Source organism: Lycium ferocissimum, chromosome 7 (genome assembly GCF_029784015.1).
Source record: "Lycium ferocissimum isolate CSIRO_LF1 chromosome 7, AGI_CSIRO_Lferr_CH_V1, whole genome shotgun sequence".
Lineage (NCBI taxonomy): Eukaryota > Viridiplantae > Streptophyta > Magnoliopsida > Solanales > Solanaceae > Lycium > Lycium ferocissimum.
In genome coordinates, this window is record NC_081348.1 from 33,499,471 (window position 1) to 33,520,897 (window position 21,427).

At 37.8% G+C, this 21,427-nt stretch overlaps 1 protein-coding gene across 1 annotated transcript; it reads left to right on the plus strand.

Annotated features, from left to right (window-relative positions):
- The first annotated feature begins 16,019 nt into the window (after window positions 1-16,019).
- On the plus strand, window positions 16,020-21,049 carry LOC132064514 (protein FAR1-RELATED SEQUENCE 11). Its single transcript, XM_059457514.1, has 3 exons — window positions 16,020-17,619; window positions 18,996-19,439; window positions 20,049-21,049. Exons 1-3 carry the CDS (start codon window positions 16,642-16,644, stop codon window positions 20,664-20,666), a joined length of 2,040 nt encoding a protein of 679 aa, XP_059313497.1. The 5' UTR covers window positions 16,020-16,641; the 3' UTR covers window positions 20,667-21,049.
- Window positions 21,050-21,427: the final 378 nt, after the last annotated feature.

The following is a 21,427-nucleotide window of genomic DNA, read 5'->3' on the forward strand; positions in this document are numbered from 1 at the left end:
AAAAGGCAAGGGAAAATTTCTTGGGGGTCATACTTACCGATTTAAAAAAATGGCCCCTGAATGTCCGGGAAGGGGCCCGCGAGGAGCTTTGGGCCCGGGGGGGTCTTGGAAGGGGAAATTCCCGGAACGGGATTGAAAATTGGAAAAGAACGGCTTTTAAATAAACACATGGGTTTAACTTAGATGGCGCAACAAATACATCGACTATTTGCAAGATGGAAAGCTCCCCCAACGACCCAAAGGAATCACGGTCACTGGGCAAAAAGCGGTTTTGCCTTGGTGGATGGCCGATTATACCGACGGTCTTTCTTCGGTCCTTTGGCCAAATGTTTAGGTCCCGGTGAAACCGAGTACGTGATGAGAATTTACATCGTGTCTAGTAGAGTCCTACTTAAGGGTGTGTTGCGCGCCACATTTATAATTAGGAGGCTATAAGCATATGTTCCATTCTCGTCACCTATCCACAACCCTTGCAGTTATAAATCCATAAATAACATTCTCTCGACGGTTCGTATTTGTTGGTCGGAGCAAAATTACACTCTTTACGTCGCCGAAAACTCTTACATCGTCTCCGGTCGAAGAGGGCATCATTGACACCCAATTTTGTCCCTCCTTTATTTAATTTAATCGGGTTTCTAAATTTACTGACAAGTTAAATACTTTATTATTTTTATTACTACTACTATTAGTATCACTAATTTTATTTTTTAACATTATGAGCATTATTTTATCACAAATTTTAAACGGTTAGTCATCGTTTCATTTTCGGGGTCGAACCCGCCAAATTAATTACAAGACAACACTTTGTTAAATTCTAATTTTTCCACATATTAATCATTAAGTGTCTTCACATAGTATATGTTGTACTAGTTATTAAATTAGAAGCCCAAGAATAATCAAATAGAGGAGGAAAGATCCACAATTTTCGGCCAAATAATCAAATTTCCCACATTATTCTCCTACCAAATAATCAACCCACATTTTAATAATTAACCTATATTTTCTTACAATATTTGGTGCCCAATTCCTACACCAACCCGACCCAATCCAGCCCACATATTCACCGACCGGCCCATTTTATTTTCTAAAACCTAAACCCCTCCTCTCCTCTTCTCTCTCTCTCTCTCTCCCTCTCTCTCTCTCTACCCTACCATCTTTCTCTCTCTCTCCCACGCTCCTCTTCCGCTCCCCTCCACTCACCGACGACCCCACTCCTCCACTCACCGCCGCACTCCGCTCCCCTTCATCATTTCTTCACCCCCACCACCTACGCTCCTCCGCTCCTCCCTCTCTCTCTTTCTTAAACCAAACGAAACCCTATAAATCTGGGTGGGAATTGAATCTTAAAGGGGGGAATTATTCAGTGTTTTGGAGGGACACCACTATCTACCACACTTGATTCTTCCTTCTCCGGTGAACTTTAGCCGCGGGAAGGGATTATTCAACATTTTCGGAGAGTACCCAGAAATCCCTAGCATTTCACAATTTTCATTCTTTTAAAGCTACATTTCCCAACTCTAGGACTGTTTAAACACTTATTCTGTCTTGCTGGACTTTAGCCACGACAGAAATCTTCGAATTCATTTGTGTGAGTTTCGGATCTGTTCGTAACAGAGGAGTAGATTCGAGACCTCGACGCCTCAGTTCACTGCACCCAAAGAAGGTCCGTGATGCACCCCTTTTTGTCTTTATTTTGGTATTTTCAATTTCTTAGTCATTATGTGTTCGCTTAGTTTACTTTCAGTATGATTTAGTATATTGATGTGTTAAGTTCAGTTTGTGGTTCTGTGAAATATGTCTATGTGCTAGCATAATTAAATGGTTGTGTCTGTTTAATAGTTAAGTATGTGTCAATATGTTGTGTTAATTTGGTTTATTTAACCGCGTGAATTATTCCCGAGATTGTCATTATATACTCTATGCGTCATAGTCTATTATGTTAAGCATCACCATTTGTTAGTTTAGCTTTGTTGAGTTTAAATATATCCCTAAGCATTATGTAATCGGTCTGTGGGAAACATGTATTCTGGATTAGTTGTTTATTCTATAATAGAGTTAAGATATGGGTGATTTCTAATCTGTTTATGAAGGATACACTGATTTGGTGTATTTTTTTTTATATTTTTTTTATTTTGCTTGAGTATGATCCTTTCTTTCTACTCACATGTGCTCAATGACGAATTGTGCTTAAGCCTGCTAATCTGTTTACAATTCGTTCAAAGTAGTCTTAAGTTTCGATCTCGTTCGAAATAAAAGGATTGGTTTTTCTTTTAACTCATTTGTATGAATGTGGAAAGATTAGCTGTCTGGTCCTATTTTTAGCCCTAGTTGAATCTAGTTTACTTAATCATTCATAAGACCATGCTAGTGTATAAATGTTGAACTTGTATATGGTGTTCTCCTTTTCGAAGATAGATTTCCCCTGTACCTGTACATATTTCTTCCTCAGAAAAATATTGCATGTTGTCTTAAACACATTATATGAACTTGTAAAGAGACTGTTCCCTTCAAGCTATCAAGACCAAATAACATCAGCTTAAATATTCATTTGCTAAGAGAATCTGAGAAATGGTCTCCTTTCTGTCTGTACACATTCAGTGGAGTACATTGCATGACCTTATTATTAGACACTGGTTATAATGTTGTTTGTTCTAACCTGGTCAGCCATATACCTTGTAAATCTGCATTTGAGTCATGTTTGTGTTTTAGCCTGTTGATCCAAAGTAAGACATTTACTTGGTTACTTTGACTACCTCTAGTACGTATCTGATTATGAGAAGGTTCATGTGCTAGTGGTTTGTCTATGTTATCATTTAGCTTCAGCCTATATTGAAATGTTGTTTGTTTGTGTTAGTTATAGGTGTCATTCTTATCTAACATAGGTAAGAGTTGGACATTAGCATGTTTGTATCTATTTACTTAGTGTAGTTCCATGATATGAAGGGTAACCTTGTGTGGGTTTCAATCTGAATCTTGTATATGTCCATGTGATGTTTGGTCTTGGTCCTAAAAACTAAGCTCAAAAACTTCCTCCAACTCAAGTGATTAGTCAATATCTGTGCACTTATCGATTTTTTTGGTGGTTAGGACATATCAATGATAGTTTAAGGTCTGGTTTGTGCCTAAATGTTGTTTGAACTATTTTATACTTGTTTTGACCTTCAGTAGCTTACTTAATACTAAAGACCTCAGTCTTATGAGCTAAGTACTTGCCCTGTTTTGAGTCAGGAAATTGTAGTCCAGTTTGAGTGTCCTGCCAAACATGATAAAAGTTGTCTGAAACATCAAATTTGCCAGTTATGTCACATATGAGTGCAATCTGATTTCATCTTTGCTTAACTTCTTTGGTTTTGATTAGTCGTACGGACTCGAATCCAGTAAAACATCTTGTGTATCATGAACATCAAACCTTATCTTTGTCTTTTTACTCCCGGAACTCGTCATTACATCGATTATGATTTACCACCCTCCCTGTTCTAGATATGTCATCATGTATCCTTGAATGAATTTTGCATAAACCTTCCCCTTCAAACATGTTGTAATTTGCCTGTTCACTGTCATCTTGGTTGCTGCTCACCAATGTTACTCTGTGTCAGTGTTTCCTTCTGGCTTTTGCATAACATTTTGCTCCTGTTTTGACTTGTTCTCTTGTGTACCTCTCCTCTCCTGCTTATCCTAGTTAAGACACTTTGTATATTCGTTCTGTGCAATCATATGGCCTCCATGGCATTTCATCTTGCTTAGTATTGTCACTTGCTTTTGATCATGCATCCTATATCTAGAAATCCCTTTCAACTGTTCTTCTTCTTGTTTGTTTCTCTGAACAGAAATTGCTGAACCTTCAGTCCAATTCTCATGATTGTGGTTGTTTTACTTACCTCCTGTTATACCTACCCTCTTTGTTTCCCTTGTTGCATTCTTCTGCCACCACGCACTCGTATGTGCCATGCTGAACATGGATTCAGTAGGCATATTTGATTGATTGCTTGCTAAATGTTGTGTTTCTTCCTGGGGAGTGCCTCTGTATATTTTAGGATAATCTCACTATTAGCTCAGCTGCTAGAATGGTTCATCAATCTGCCATCTAACATGTTTAGCTTATTGTCTTAGCTTAATTATTAGACTAGCATTGTCATATTCTCTAGTTCAATTTGAGTTTCTGCTTCATAATTGTTGTCGCTTATCATCCTTCTCGTTGTCTACTATAACGAACCATCGGTAGTTTGTCGTTTATCGGTCGAATCCGTCGCCGTATATCACTCTGGCAAACATTGTTGACTAATGATTGTTTGTTGTTTAATTGATGTGGCTCTTTGCTCAGTTACTAGTGTGACCATCAAAACTCTTTGTCGACATCTAATCCGAACATGGATCCTTTATATTGGTTTAACTTCTTTTCTCATTACTTGTTTAATATACCAATCACAGGCAGTTATCTCGTTTTAGTTGAAGGCTGTTGGCCTATCTTTGGATTTGCATCATATATGTTGAGCTTTATATGGGTCACATACTAATCTTTTTCTTTCGTTTTATGCATGACCATCGCATACGAGTCCGAGGGACTTGTCATCTTCTGCATTCGGTGTTGGTCCGAAGCCCAACGAATTCTCTCCTATCCTTCCCCCGTCCGCAGACAAATAGAAAGCAAGAATTTGGGCCAAAGCCCAATAAACGGGGACGGTACAAAAGAATGTAAAGAAATTTATTGGGTTTAAGCCCAATAATATGCAAATGGCCGCAAAGACATTTGGGCCTTGATAAATGGGCCTAAGCCCAATAGCAAAACAGAACGCAGGGCAGTCCAAGAAAATGGGCTGAGCCCATTTAATTTATTTGCTCTTCTATTTTTTTGTGCATTTAAATGGTGTTGTATGACTAACATTCTTTTTGTGTGTGTTTGTTAGTTTAGATAAACCTTAGTGACATAAAGGGTTTTAGTTTAGTAATGGGTAATTAATTTCACTAATTACAGTCACTTCTATTTATATTTTAAACTATTTATAATATCTATAATATTTATTTGAGTAATTGATTTTTCAAATTGCATGATTACATATTTTGGCTAAAGGAATCATAATTCATGCTTGCTTACTTAGACGTTCAAAACATCATAAATTTTACACTAATGTTAGCTTATTCTAAAAAGAGGTAAACTAGTTTCAATAGGTCACTATTTCACTTTAATTCCTCTCCAACATTTGAATCACAAATTGACTGAAACAATCTTTATATAGTTTCTGTTGAATTAGTACTTTTTCTATAACATAGTTTATCTTGAATTAATACTTTTTTTCTATAAAACCCTTTAAACGTTTATTAATATTTACAAATGACTGTTCTAAATTTATTAATCGGCTTAATTCATTTTTCCCCAAATACATATAAACATTATACATTCCGTTTCTTTAGTTTATTATAATTAAACTTTTTTTTATGAAATCACTACTTTTTAGAGTTTTACTTTAAACAACATTTTACTTCTATTTATAACTTTAGCAATACTTTCAAGATACTTTCTTAAATATTTAAAATACTATATCCACACTTAGCCTAACTAATCATAAGTCCGGTCGGTTAACCATTGTTAATGGGTCTTAAAGGATGCCTAATACCTCCCTTTAGACTAATTGAACCCTTACCTAGAATCTTAAGTTTCGCAGGCCTTAAACAGAGTTAACTTTAGATAACTACTTTAATAAACTTTAGGTGTCCTAATTCACCGTAAATAATTAGGTGGCGACTCCTTAAAACAAATAAACAAATAGGGATCACCAAAATGTCATACTGCTACTTTAGCCCGGTTAAAACGGGGGGGTGTGACAGGGGACTTGCGGCAATCACTCCGGTGCGGAAGCCTTAGTCCGAAAAATCATCAGAGCCGGTTATTACTGGAACCGGATGGAGGAAGATTCAAAGAATTTTGTCCGGAAGTGTGACGGGTGTCAAAGACATGCCCGATAATTCACCGGCTCTGTGGAGCCATCGCACTGGGTGATATCACCACAGCCCCTTCATGAAATGGGGAATGGACATCGTTGGTCCATTGCCATGGGCACCAGGTAAGGCCCGTTTTATTTTGTTTATGACTGACTATTTCTCAAAATGAGTTGAACCGCAAGCCTTCGAAAAAATACGAGAAAAGGAAGTTATTGACTTCATATGGGACCACATTATTTGCCGGTTCGGCATTCCGGCCGAAATTACTTGTGACAACGGCCCCCAGTTCGTCGGTGGAAAAGTCAATAATTTTCTCGAAGGGTTGAAGATCAAGAAAATTATGTCAACTCCGTACCACCCGTGTGCGAATGGACAAGCGGAATCTACGAATAAAACAATAATTCAGAACCTGAGAAAGAGACTTGAAACATCAAAGCATCACTGGAGGAAAATATTACCGGAGGTGCTGTGGGCTTACAAAATCACATCAAAATCAAGTACGGGGGAAACACCCTTCTCGTTGGTCTATGGGACCGAAGCCCTCATTCTTGTAGAAGTCGGTGAGCCTAGTCTCCGATTCAGTTACACCACCGAGGGGTCAAACGAGGAGGCCATGGCCATAAAACTCGATCTCATGGATGAGCTACGCGAAATCGCGCTAGTCCGTATTGCAGCCCAGAAACAGAGGATGGAAAGGTACTATAACCGAAGAGCTAATTTTCGACATTTCCAAATAGGGGACTTGGTGCTTCGAAAAGTTACTTTGAACACCAAGAACCCCAACGAGGGAAAACTGGGTTCGAACTGGAAAGGGCCATACAAGGTGACCAAGATAACGGGCAAAGGGTCCTATCAGCTGGAATCCATGGATGGGCAACGGTTGCGCAATAACTGGAATGTGGCTCATTTGAAGAGATACTACTGTTGAGGTATGGACTCTTTTATTTTATTCACTTACCTTTTCTTTTTTGCAGGAAGCCGAGTGCCCGACGTAGTTAACTTGCTAGGTCTGAAAACACGTGTTGCACTCTTTTCCTTAGTCCGATTTTATCCCAAATGGGTTTTTCGACAAGGTTTTTAATGAGGCAACAAGTACAACGTGTTACTAAAAGAGAAGGAGTATAAATACCCGTATATTCGGGGCAACACCCTACGAGTGGGGGCTTGATAGTGCTTACTCGACTTCACAGTTCGAATAAGCACTAAGGGGCTATGGTACCCACATCTCGGTTTATTCCGATTAGTTGGAAACGGAAGAAGTTCAACAACGGACACCGATGGGATCTCATGGACCGGACCACCGGCATTACATTCAGATGTAAGGACCAAACGATCAAAAGCGAGTCCTGTCCCCCTAATATTTACTATGGCAAGAACCAATGTCGGACCTTCTGTATTAGGTTTTGATGTAAGGACCAAACGATCAGAGCGAATCGTGTCCACTTAGAATTTGCCACGGCAAAAAACAGAAGGAAACGGACAAAGTCCTCATATGATGTACAAGTACTTGGAGTTTATTGAAAAATCAAATTATTACATTTCGAATTTATCTTCCTAGTAAAGCACATTGCCCCGAAAATCGGGCACCATTTTATCCGTATACTCGATTCCGGGCATTACAGTTGAAATACGATAAAGGCAACAAGGTCATAGTAAACCGAGCCTAAATCTTAATACCCCCGAATAAGGACTGCTACACCAGAATCTGGTTAAGCAGAGATTCAGGTGCCCGAACCTAATCAAAGATAAATGAATAGCCACAAAATATCGGCCCTAAAATGCCTAACGTGATTCGGAGACGTCTGAATTCACAAAGCATAAATAAGTCCCGCGGGCAAACCTCTCTATTCGACTCCCGGATAAAACACACCGGATGAGATGAAAACTCTATGTATACCGAACAAGTCCGAAAGCGACTCCGATGTCCACTTATCCTCGGAAAAAATTGGCAGTTTGGACAATAATCATAACAAACATTCAAACAAAAGAATGGTCAACAGAAAGGATACGTTTTTTATATATACAAATCTTACACACTTGAAATTTGGGAAAGTTCAAAATACTATAAAGGCAAAACAAAGGGTAATACAAGCCCTGGCCTATTCGGTATGGCTGGAACCAGAATGCTCGGACTCTGTCCGTTCAGAGTCTTCGGAGTCGGAATCAAGAGCTCTTTTTGCTTCTTCCTCATTCTCCTAGCCTCTAGAATAAGGGCCGGGAAATCGCAGCCACGCCGGCTTCCTCGAGGGTAATCCTCCGAGACCTCCACCGCTCATGCTCTACCACAACCGTGGAGTAGGCCTCGACAACTTCCACACTTTTTAGGGCTTCTGCTAAATCGGCTTCAGCCCGGGCCAGCTTAGCCAATAACCCGTTCCTCTCTTCATCAATAATACTCCGGTTTTGAGTGGTCGACTCAAGCTCGATTTCGAGAAGATCGTTAGCCTCAACCGTCTCCTCAAGTCGTGTCTTTAGTTCATCGCATATTCGGGCCCTATCTTGACTTTTTGCTCGAATACCCTCATTCTCTCCTTATATTTGGCACTCTCGATTCAAGCCATCCGGTGCCTCTCGCCAAATCGACGGTGATCGTATTTAACCGAGTCGAGTTCCCTCGGGAGTCGGGAAAATGGTGGTTTCGAGCTCGCTAAGTTTGGAAGAAAATCGAGTGTTGTCTTCGACTAAGACCGATTTTATCTTCTCCGTGTGTTCTAGTTTTCCCTCCACAATCACCGCTAACTCATCCCTTAGCCGAAGGTTCTCGACTTTCGTTGCATCAAGCTCGGCCGAAGGTTTGTGAGGGCCATCGCTCGGCTCACCCTCATCTTCCTTTACTTGCAAAATGGGGAATTTCTCCGTTTCTCGACCTTGGGCATCCGACCGGGTCTCTAAGGTCATCAACCTCTTCTTTGGACACGGATGAAGGCTTCGTTAATAAGCACCACACACTTTCGTAAAAGGAGCAAAGATGTCAAGTGACGAACCAAAACTCACATCAAATTATGTCGGGGAATGGGGCCGAAAGGCTTACCCGGTTTGCCCGCACGCATGCCTTCGTTAATAAGGTAACGCCTGTGGACTCCGACCATCTTCTCTTGTCGAGTCCGAAACGAGGGCCGAAGGTAAGTCCCATCCCTACCGGCGAGATGAAGCGCGGTCTTCGGGATCCGGAACCACGGCCATGATCCGGTCCTCCTAGGTTCCACACTAGGAACCGGGAAGATACGCACTAGGCCTTCCCTCGCACCAGTTTCGGTGGATCGATTAGCTGACCTCGTGACTCGAGGGATAGGAAGGTGACTCGAGGGAATGTAAGCACGAAGGATTAGGATAAATTAATGAAGGTGGGACCGAGAAACTTACGGTTGTCATTCTATGTACTCCTCCGGGATAATGTCCGAGGTCCTCACCCGAACGAAGCGACTAACCAGCCCCGCCTCTCGTCTTCGTCCATCTTCAAGACGGATTCCGGCCTCGCTTGGCTAGTTTTATTACGCCTCCCCGGAATCGTCTCGGGGAATAGAGGCGGATCAGATGTGTCATTGTGAATGGTTTCTTGGCGTCGTTGGCCAACAACCGAAGGCAAACTACCGTCCTCCAGATTATCGGACCAATTTGTGCAAGAGTCACATTATAGGTCCCAAGACATTTCCAATACGACCGGATCCAATTGCGGTTCGAAATCGAGCGTAAAGGGATAAGTGTAAACATATAGAAAGCCCTCTCTATGGTCGGTAACCGATTCATTTCGGCCGAGAGCAAACACCGCACCGACGGCTATCCCATCCCGCATCAATCCGAACCTCGATCGAGCTTATCCCGGTGATGGACGAGGGGTATCGCCTTACATCATACCCTCTATCCGCAAACGATGAAGAGAAGCGCTCTCGCCCAAATTCTTTATTGAAGTTGGGCTTGATCGGCACTATATCTAAAGCCGTAGGCTCGGCCACGTTTTTCCCCTTTCTACCGAGAAGGTTCGCCGCTCCTTGGGAGGAAATCGAGGGAATATCCCTGGAGGTGGTTTCGGTAGGACATTTGTAATGGAAGTAGAAAGAGGTTAAAAATTTGATAAAGGGAAGAAGGTAAGAAGATGGAAACGGCGAAGTAAAGAAAATGAAGCAAAATGGAGGATGATGAGTAACAGCTTCAATCGGGAAGCAACACTTGAGTGGAACGAGTTTTGCAAGCAGACGAAGAAAGAACATGGGTGTTGAAATGATGGAATCAACGATGGAAAGGAGGATAATGAAAAATGTATGAAGAAGTAAAGAAAATGAGACAAAATGTTGAAAGATGAAGAAGGAAAGTGAAGAAAGTTAAGGACTCGAAGGCCTTATATAGGCACGGGTTTGGGCGGTTAAATCCCGACCAATCGGCGAACGCCACGTGTCCCATAATTAATGAAGACGTGATTTGAAAGGACGTGCGTAACGACGGTTGCAGAGCTCGGCCTTTCGGGGTGCGACACGTGCGCCGGGCAGAGAGAGGTGACAATCGTTCCGCCAAGAGAAGATAAGAACGAGCCAACCCGATCACCGTTTACGATTCATCCACTTCCCGTTACTCCGGTATTACGACCTCGGTCGGATTTGTGCGGGGGACTATCGTATACGGTAAAAATCGGTTAACGTTTGTCCTGGCAAACCGGGGCGATAAAAGAAAGAAGGCAAACAATAGCGCTTGATCAGAAGAAGTTTGAAGAAAATCGTTGTGTCCGATCCAACCGGGGATAACTCCTTATCGCTGTTGGTCCGGTCCCTCCATGGCCGAGTTGATCGTGGCCGCTGTCTTGCCTCAAACATAGCGGAACCCGCCGTGGCCGGCAGGCCCGATTTCTTCACGACTATTCGATCGTGGCCGTTGGTCCGGATAATCGGTTATTCGCCCGCCACGCGTGGAAATCATGTTGCCCGTCTGCTCGACCGTCGTACTGGTGTCAGACCGTACGACCTAACCTTATCCATATTAGGTTTTCTTTATCCTAAAAGGGCTCCATGATGTATAGAGGGCCCATAGAGGGAAACTATAAATAGGGGCATTTCCTTACTTTTAGAGGTTGGTTTTTCAGATCCAAGAACTTTGTATTTGAATATATATATTGAAGTTTTCTCTCTCTCTTGAATTTCCTCTGACTTTGGTCCGGGTTACAGCTTAAATAATTCATTGAATCATATCATTCAATATTGCACGGAATATATAATAAGATCTTAGCTCAAACATACAACCCCAACATCTTTACCCAACCATTAGCATATCGATTTATTCACAGTTAAGTCGTTTTATAAGCAAAACGTACATATATATCTTTCGTTCATCAAAGAATAGATTAAAGTGCCCACATATCCTATACCTCATTTACAAATTTAACTTATTATCCAATTTCGGGGTAAAACACTATCATGTAGGATATGTACAAACTATTCTCTACTCTCCCAAAGGATGAAAGATTTTATGTTTTTAAATGTATCCTGGTTAATCCTCAATACCTTATTACATTGAGGAACAACACTAAGTAGACGTTTGGACATGCTATTTAAAAACATAGTTTGAAAATATGAGATGATATTGGGGTTTGGACATGCATTTCATATGGATTATATTAAAGAGTAATTACATTACTATTCATGTTAAATTTTATTTTTTATTAAACTGAAGTTTGATCAAATGATGTTGTATTTTTTTAGAAAGGCTTTCTAGTAGCGTATTAATTTTATTATGAACCATGACTTGCTCATTTAGTAAGATTGTATAAGAATTGAGAATATTTTGATAGTTTTCACAACTTGTGGGATTTTTATGTCTATAAAAAAAAATACAACTTAAGAAATCCAAATTTCATGTCCAAACATGGTTTCAAACCATGTCCAAACAGCTCCTAAAGTACGTCATAAACATGTTATTAAGATTTCTTTGAATGAATATTGCAAGGACGGCAATTGAATTTTCTTCTAAATTCAAATTTAATTAACATGTTATGTTAAGAAATTAAAGATAAGTCCTCGTTTGTACATGGGGTTTATGTGAAAAATATTCAAATTATAAGTCTATTAGCGTTTAAGTTAGTCTTTGATATCCATGTTCTATGTTTGCACTAAATCATAAGAAAAATAGTAATTAATTATTGCTTAGTGATAAGAATGTATATGAAGACATGTGTGTCACACACACATATATATACATGTATGAGCGTATGTGTGTGTGTATATATATATATATATATTATCATCTTTGATTTCATATTTTTTTTTCCTGAGATATATTTGCATAGGAACAAAAGTTACACTTGCAATTTTTATATAAGTTATTAGATTTAATGTGCTCAAACAAACAAGTAATAATTTTACATAATCGATTTATTTTTATATTGACAGCACATCGTGCGGGTACGTATACTGGTATTACTGTTTATGACATTGGTTAATTTATTTTGTTTTCTAGGAGTAATATTTAACATCAATTTGAAATAGGAAAATGACATAAGGTACCTACTTAAGACTCTTTATTATAAAACATGACGATAGTTTTTCTTATTTACAAAACACAACAACAAATTTACAAAATATAACGGATTTTCATTTTCCATACTTTTTTATTATTTATTTTTATTTTTTTTATTTTTCTATTATAATTTTTTTGCTCAAGGTCTAAAAAATTCACTCAAACTTTTGTGTATGAAATGTGTATATGTGAGCAAAATGTTTAATACAGTTTTCATACGCAAAATTTTGAGCGAACTTTTTAAGCCCTGAGCGAGATATACACATTCATATACAAAATTTTGAGCGATTTTTTTAAGCCTTAAATATTGTATGAAAGTTGTAACAATGTTGTTGTAGTTGTATTAATTTTTCAGAAACATAGCTTGAACTTTTTACACGAAAGATGTGAGCGAAATTCTTAGCCTCGAGTGAGATATACATATTTCATACACAATTTTGAGCAAATTTTTTAAGGTTTGAACCAGATATACACATTTGATACATTTTCATGAGCAAACTTTTTAAGCTTGGAGCGAGATATACTCATTTCATGCATTTTTCATACATCAAATTTTGAGCGATTTTTTTTAGCCATGAGCGGGAAAAAATAATTTTTAATTTTAAAAAAAAAATTGGAGTGAAAATTATATATTTTGTAAGAAATATATTGTTACGTTTTGTAAACTGAATAATTCTGTTACATTTTATAAATACTTTTCTTATTATGTATATATAGGTTAATCGCCCATTTGAAAATAGCTCCATCATATCAACTTTTTTTTTGCGTGGATTCTCCTCCATTTGGGGTGGTCTTTAATTTTTGTCCTTCAAATTGGTAGTCTTTAACTTTTGCCTCTCAAATTGGTGGTCTTTAACTTTTCTTTTTGCAAATTCTCGTATTGCTATAGAATTTTGCAAATTTGTCAATGCAAATTTCGAGCGTAATTTGGGCCGTATGGCAGAATTTGCATGGACAGAATTCTGCCTTAAATTCTACCCATGCAAATTCTGCCTTAAGGGAGAATTTGCATGAGCAAAATTCGGCCTTGCAAAATTCTGCCTGAATTTGTAAAGGCAGAAGCCAAAAATTAAAGACCACTAATTTGAGCGCCAAAAATTAAAGACCACCCCCAGCGAATTGCCCGTTATCTATTCGAATGGTGAGCTTCCATTTGGCCCAAAATAGTTTGGGCTTTATTTTAAACTTCCATTTGGAAGTATAAAAATGAGCGGGCTTTACTCAAGAGACACTGTAGCGATCAGATTTAGTACACCAGTAGCCACTTCTACAGCTATTATACATAAAATATCCAATATTTGCAATGTTTTAAAATGTAGCCACTTCCCTGCCATTTTTTCAATAAAGTCGATTTTATAATACCAGATATGACACTTGGTCACCAATTAGAGGTCCACGTCGTTTAATTAAACCAACACAAATTAAATCCTAAATTCTTCTAAAACCCGACCCACAAATTTGTGTGTTTTTAATTAAACGACATGGACCTCTAATCGAGCAAGTCATTGTCTATCCTGTATTGTGAAACAAAAGCCGCGTCGTAAAAAAATGGCATAATGAGCCATTTCTGATAGTTCGATGACATAACTGAGCCAAACTATTGACGAATGGCATAAATGAGTCATTTCCGATAGTTCGATGGCATATTTGAGCCTTTTCCGTACTTTTTTATGTTCCGGTTAACGTTTTTTTTTTAGATCTGTAGACGTATTAGACCGTGCAGGCTGCAACCACTATACATGAAACATGTTTGCCATTGGGTCATTTGCCTGGTGAATTACGAGAGGTTTAAAAGTTCTTTCGGCCATAGAAAAATTAAAATACGACATTCGCCAAACTTGGGTGGTTCTTCTTGCCACTATTAAAGTTTTGTATAAATTTGGATCGAGAAATGGGGTGTCAATGGTACGGTTCGGACGGTAATTTTATAAAATTTATATTATAATGATTTTTCGATTATTTTATTTTGTATAACTAAAATAGACTTTTCGAAACCGTTCCATCATCACGGTTTCTTTTCGGTATTGGTACGGTTCAGTTAATTTTTGATATTTAAAAAATATAAAAGTCATTAGTAAAAGATAGAACACGCTAACATATATACTTGTGTGTGACTTTGGCAGAAACTCTCTAGGCATTTTTAGTGTTTGAAAATGATGAATCAAGAAAAACATGAAAGACAACAAAAATAAAGAAAAATAAAGATTCATCACACTATTTTACGGTAACGTAAAACTATGTTAAGCAAAGACCAAAAATATAATTTAGATCACACAAGCGAGAAGAAATTAATCAAGATACCACTCAAGAACTGAGTCTACTTATAAGATTAAGTATTCAATAAGGAAAATTTAAATCATAATGGGAGGAAAGATATCTAATACCTTATAGCTTGCTATTCAAGATTGTTGGAATACTATGTAACTTATTAGTTACTACTCGAAATGCCACAACTAATTTAGTTTCGATAAGAGTATTATAACAGGTTTCAGTAATAAGACTTTGAGTATTAATTATGTTGTCGGATTGTAGTAGTTTCTATCACCCGGGGTCTAAAGCAAAAAATTTAATAGTTTATTATTTTTAAAATTAAAATATAAAATATATTTTACTCATATATTATTCCTTATGGGTTTGATATTTTCTCAGTTAATTTTTATAAAATAAAAAACCTACCTAATTATTTGGTACGATTATAAATGTATATAAAAATTATCAATTCTCTTAAAATAAACCTAAAAATCTATTTGGTACGATTCGGTTAAGTTGGTTTTTAGAAAATACCAAAGTATTGAGGAGAATGATAATTAGACAACCCCATTATGGATTTTTTAAACTAGTATAGTAGTAGCATTCAGAAAGCAGCGTTTGGGTTACTGACGACGCCGTTGTTGTAACAAAATAGAGGAAATCCCTTAAACGTGCGCCGCGGTATAAAAGGGTATCATCACATACGTGCGCAAATTAGGGTTCTTCCTCACTTTTAAACATTTGTTCCCTCAAAACTCCAAACGGATAATTAATCAATCACAAAGCTATTTCGCGCGTATTTGTAGATGCAAATACATTCGCCAACTTGATGGAGTTTCAACTAGCGACAAACATTTATGGTTCTATAGATGAAGCGATTGATTAATTTCTCTGATTCTGTAAGTAAATCATTAACAAGTTCATTTATTTTGAATTATAGAAAATTTTAATAGCTTAATTTTAGTGCTTTGATGAATGCTAGAACTACATTGCATCAAATGCTATGTTGAATGTTTAAAGCCTTCTTTTACAAATGAGTTTTGTAAATATTAGAGTTTTTGACTGATGTAATAGTACCTTAAGTATCACACTCCTACTTAGTTTAAAAATTTGAGCACTTTTGGTTGTAGATTTTGAGCCATTATTAGGTTTATACGTTGTGCCAGACTATGTTTAATTTGTAACACGATTAGCTTTGAGAACACAACGTTGTCATTATTTGCATTATCTCTTCTAAAAGTGATATTTTGAGGATCAAGTTAGTTCGAGTGTGATAGGTAGTGGACTATTTTCAAATTAATCAATTTACTTGAAATATTAGAAGTTCTTTTGGCGCGCCAATTTACATTGTGCCAATTGCGTACATAGATATCAATGTGCATACATACATTTGTAGATGTGTGTGTGTGTGTGTGTGTGTAGTTAAAGTGGGGGTCTATACTCCTAACCTTTTGTCCTTTAGAAATACTCGAGGTCAATAGAGATTACCTCTTAATTTATATGAATCCAGACGGAGAGTCAAAAGTAACTTCTTTGTTGGTTCTTGAGTGGAGTTAATGGTGAATACCAATATTTAGAATGTCAAGGTATATGTAATATTATCTGTAGAAAGTGGTCTTTTTGGTATTCGTTTGTTTATGCATATGAATGTCTACATGTATCATTTCCTGCCACGACATGTCCATATTAGCTGCGATGTTAATCTTTTACAAAATGAACTTTGGGTTGTTCTATTAGTGCTTTTTTTTGGCTTCTGATTTGACTGAGTGCCTCTTCTATATTTACTTAAGCGAGGTCTATGTATCTGTATTATTGGTAACGTGATTTGGTACTGCATATCTATTGTAACATATTAAATGCAACCATTTTGTTGAAGTCTTACAATATTTGTATGACTTAAAAAATTAGACATGGTTCTAGGTTTGTAGTGAGCAGTATCTTGACAAGTTTATAATGTCTGAAGAGGCTGAGCAGATGATGGTGCTTTATGGCGATCCCTCGGATCAGAGATCTCTATCTTTGGATGATACAAGCAGCACTGAAGAATCACCCGATCAAACAAGGCTGTCTCTGGAGACAACTAATGATGCAGTTCCATACATAGGACAAAGATTTCCCACTCATGATGCTGCTTATGAATTCTATGCTGAATTTGCTAAAGGCTGTGGCTTTTCAATCAGGCGTCACCGCACAGAAGGCAAAGATGGTGTGGGCAAAGGACTTACAAGACGGTATTTTGTTTGCCATCGTGCAGGCAACACTCCTGTCAAAGCCGCTAATGATAATAAGCCTCAGAGGAACAGAAAATCCTCCCGCTGTGGATGCCAAGCATATATGCGGATAAGCAAGACAACTGACATAGGAATGCCTGAATGGAGAGTGACTGGTTTCATGAACCACCATAATCATGAACTTCTAGAGCCAAACCAAGTACGCTTTCTTCCTGCATATCGCAGCATATCAGATGCAGACAAGAGCCGTATTCTAATGTTTGCAAAAACTGGAATTTCAGTGCAGCAAATGATGAGGCTTATGGAGCTAGAGAAGGGTATGGAACCAGGCTATTTGCCATTTACTGAGAAGGATGTCAGAAATTTGCTTCAATCATTCAGGAAGGTGGATCCTGAGGATGAAAGCATAGACTTGTTGAGAATGTGTAGAAACATTAAGGAAAAAGATCCCAATTTCAAGTATGATTTTTCACTGGATTCCAACAACAGATTGGAAAATATTGCATGGTCATATGCCTCATCCATCCAGTCATATGAAGTTTTTGGTGATGCTGTGGTCTTTGATACAACTCATCGATTGACTGCTTTTGACATGCCACTTGGGATATGGGTTGGAGTGAACAACTATGGTATGCCATGCTTCTTTGGTTGTGTTCTTCTTCGAGAGGAAACTATGAGATCCTACTCTTGGGCTTTGAAGGTAAAAGCAGTGGAATATACAATTTCATGCAGCTGATTTCTGAACCATTGGCCAACTTGGAGGCCTTTACTTTCACTCAGATCCCTACCCCTCTTTAAAAACCCTAACTCCCCCACCCTCTCCCGAAAAAGGAAAAAGGCAAAGCGAAAAATTAATGAAAAGAATAACATGGAATAAAGCTAGCATATTTTACGCATATGGTATCTGGATATCTAATATTAACTGTCCGATCCAAATTCATGTTATGATTCATAATGTGCCTGGTCACATGTTCCATGCTTCTAGGTAAGCAGCAGTTACTAACTGCTAGATCATACTCTATAAATACTACAATTGCAATAACTACGATTCAATCCCAAGCAAGTTGGGTTCAACTATATGAATCCTCATTGAATATGTCGCTCCATTTATGCTCATCTTAGAGCCATATTATACATAAATAATAGCATTAGTAATAATAATATTAATGAAGTATGAGATTTTCTCTATATTTTTTTATAACCAAGAAATCCCGAGGGTCAGTTGCACAGGGGTCAAAGCTGGTGGATAATAGGCAGTTCTCTATATTTCCTAGTAGTATATAAATCTCAGATAGAACTAAATGATTCCTAGAAAACATAAGACCTAAAGTAAATGTACTAATGTGACTAAAATATAGCCCTAACTAATAGGTATTGCCTTTATAGATATTTTTCAGGTATTGCCTTTATAGATATTTTTCTTCCCTTTCCAAGCTATTGTAGGTCTTTCGAGACAATTTTCTTCGAGTGATTTTAGGTCTACCTCGTCCCCTCTTTTAACACATTTACTCACCATTGTTCCGCACCTACAAACCTATCCTGGAGGTGCCCTACTCGCACCTTCTGCCGTATGTTATCATTTTTAATCTTGTATGACTGCACATCCATCTTAGCATTCTCACCTCAACAACACTTGTCTTGTGAATATGTTGGACTGGCCCAACATTCACTCCCATATAATATTTTTGGTCTTATATTCAAGGAAATTCAAATATATGTGGACTTGAAATAATGGAACTGTGTCTTGGAAGGCCAGGAATGTTAATAGTTTCAATAAGTAGTTTCTATTAGGAAAATGGTTCCTGTAATAGTTTCTTTTTTTGGCAGATCAGATAATATTGATATTGCTTTATTATCTCAGTTAATACTTTTAAGCTTTTATGGTACACACATCTTGACTTAGGAATATTTCAATGCCTCTCAGACTACCCGTTCCTGCTTCAATAGAAGGAGAAGAAAATTTTGGAAAAAAGAGGAGAATATGCAAGTTAAATATGAAAATGGTGTGTATATATGACTATATTAACAATTTTTCAGAATCTCTGTTGATACTTTCTTTGTTTTCAAATGTGTAAGACATTCTTGGCGTTCATGAATGGGAAGGCTCCACAAACAGTACTAACTGATCAAAATATGTGTCTCAAAGAGGCAATTAACTTGGAGATGCCCACAACTAAGCATGCCCTTTGCATTTGGCTTATCGTGGCAAAGTTTCCGTCATGGTTTAATGCTGTTTTAGGAGAGCGCTACAATGACTGGAAGGCTGAGTTTAACCGGCTCTATAATTTGGAATCTGTGGAGGACTTTGAGTTGGGTTGGAGAGACATGCTGAACACATTCGGACTGCATACAAACAGGCATATTGCCAGTCTATTTGCCTTGAGATCACTGTGGGCGCTGCCATACCTTAGGAGCCACACCTTTGCTGGCATGACCACAGCAGGCCACTCAAAGTCAATCAATGCTTTTATCCAACGGTTTCTGAGTGCACAAACCCGGCTAGCACATTTTGTCGAACAAGTATGTTATCTAGACCTTAATTGTGCTGCTTTTTATTTTTACTGGTAGTGGTATAATGTTCTTAAAAGTGCTAAATAAATGCTTTTGACCACTTCAAGGCCAGATGAAGGTTAGGGACTTGATATCCTAGGTGAAGCTTGATATCTGCTACAGCCCCAAAGTTACTCATAATGTTAAAATTGGCAGGATATAGAAGCACTATACTTGCTTCCTTAGAATCTATATGCTCGAGTGCCAGTAAGAAAATTGTCAGTCATGACGAAAGTTTTGAAGCCATTGTTGCTGTGCTCTTGTTTCCTCCCACCCTCCCCTTGAGTTATTTTAGGTTAGGAATTTAGTATAGTTTTATACACCTTTTATTTTGTTTAAAGGGTTTTATACACACATTACTTGTTGTGGTGTATAGGATACTTGAGGTGATTACTGAACGCAACAGATGGTTCAATACTTTGAAAAACTTGACGTGATTACTGCAACCACTCAAGGTGGTAATGATTGGTTCATTATATGTTTTTACTAAAAGTTTCTGCTTTACATCCCGTTTCACTGTCTTGTCATTGGTTATCACAAAAAAGAAAAGTTTCTGATTTACATAGTTTGGATTATCAGGTGGCTGTTACAGTTGATTTTAAGGATCAAACTGGAGAGCAGCAGACTATGCAGCAAAATCTACAAAATATATGCCTTAAAACAGGTGCTCCCATGGAAGCACACGCTGCTACAGTTCTGACACCATTTGCGTTCTCTAAGCTTCAAGAACAACTTGTTTTGGCTGCCCATTATGCATCATTTCAGATGGAAGATGGTTTCCTCATCCGCCACCACACAAAACTTGAGGGTGGACGGAAAGTTTACTGGGTTCCAAGAGAGGGCATCATAAGCTGCAGCTGCCACCAATTTGAGTTCTCTGGAATACTTTGTCGCCATGCTCTCCGTGTTCTGTCCACAGGAAACTGCTTTCAAATACCAGAAAGATATCTGCCACACCGGTGGCGAAGAATTAGTACACCATCAACAAAAGCTCTTCAAAATACTCACAATGACCACATGGAAAGGGTTCAATTATTGCAGAATATGGTTTCTACTCTAGTAACAGAATCAGCAAAGTCAAGGGAACGTCTTGACATTGCAACAGAGAACGTTTCAATCCTTTTATCGAGGATAAGAGAACAGCCAATTTGTTCACAAGGTGTTAGAGAGTTATCCTCAAATCAGAGAAATCTTTGATTATAGTTAAATACTTTTGATTACATCCAGAATTCTTGTAGAAAAAAGGGACAAAAGAGATGAAACAGGGGAAATTTGTCTAGCTAGTGTGTAAAGAGTTGAGAGCTGGCTTGATACCCTTTATATGACAGATTTGCAGATTGTGTTTTCCAAAATCTGATAAACCGATATGTAAAGTTTTGTGCTCCAGGGAAAACATGAAAAAGGCAATATATTTATTAACTTTATATGCTGCTTTTGCATTGAAGGGGAAAGAAAAAGACTAAGAATCAGATTTTTCTTGTTCTGTGCATGTATTGGGTTTTTTTCTATAATTATTTAGTATCCAATACTCACTGATTCGACTGGTTTTTCATTAATATGCATTTATTAGCTGTTACTCTTTTCTTGTGTGCAAAGTAAGTTGTGTCGTCTTGCTAAACCACACAATTTCTGTTGCTTTTTCATATTTCTTCTCTTTTTGTTTGAAGGTGTTTATAACCTTAGTTTTTTAAAATTAGCTTATTTTGAAAAGTGCTTTTTAAAAATATATTTTTATTGAGAAGGAGTTTGTGTTTGGGGCAATTAATTTAAAGGGGAAATTTCACTTATAAATAATTTATGGGTCAAAATTACATATTCATAGCCCATATTTTAAACTACAAACTTATAGCCCAACAGTTCATGGCCCGACTTGAATATTCACCTTTATACAACAATAAATATACAACTTTGTATACCTACTGTAGACAATGTACACACCTTATATAAAAATGTATAAT

Coding starts and splice junctions, on each gene's coding strand:
- LOC132064514 (XM_059457514.1), top strand. CDS start 16,642: ATGTCTGAAGAGGCTGAGCAGATGATGGTGCTTTATGGCGATCCCTCG. Junction 17,620..18,995: donor CCTACTCTTGGGCTTTGAAG/GTAAAAGCAGTG, acceptor CAAATGTGTAAG/ACATTCTTGGCGTTCATGAA. Junction 19,440..20,048: donor TAGCACATTTTGTCGAACAA/GTATGTTATCTA, acceptor TTGGATTATCAG/GTGGCTGTTACAGTTGATTT.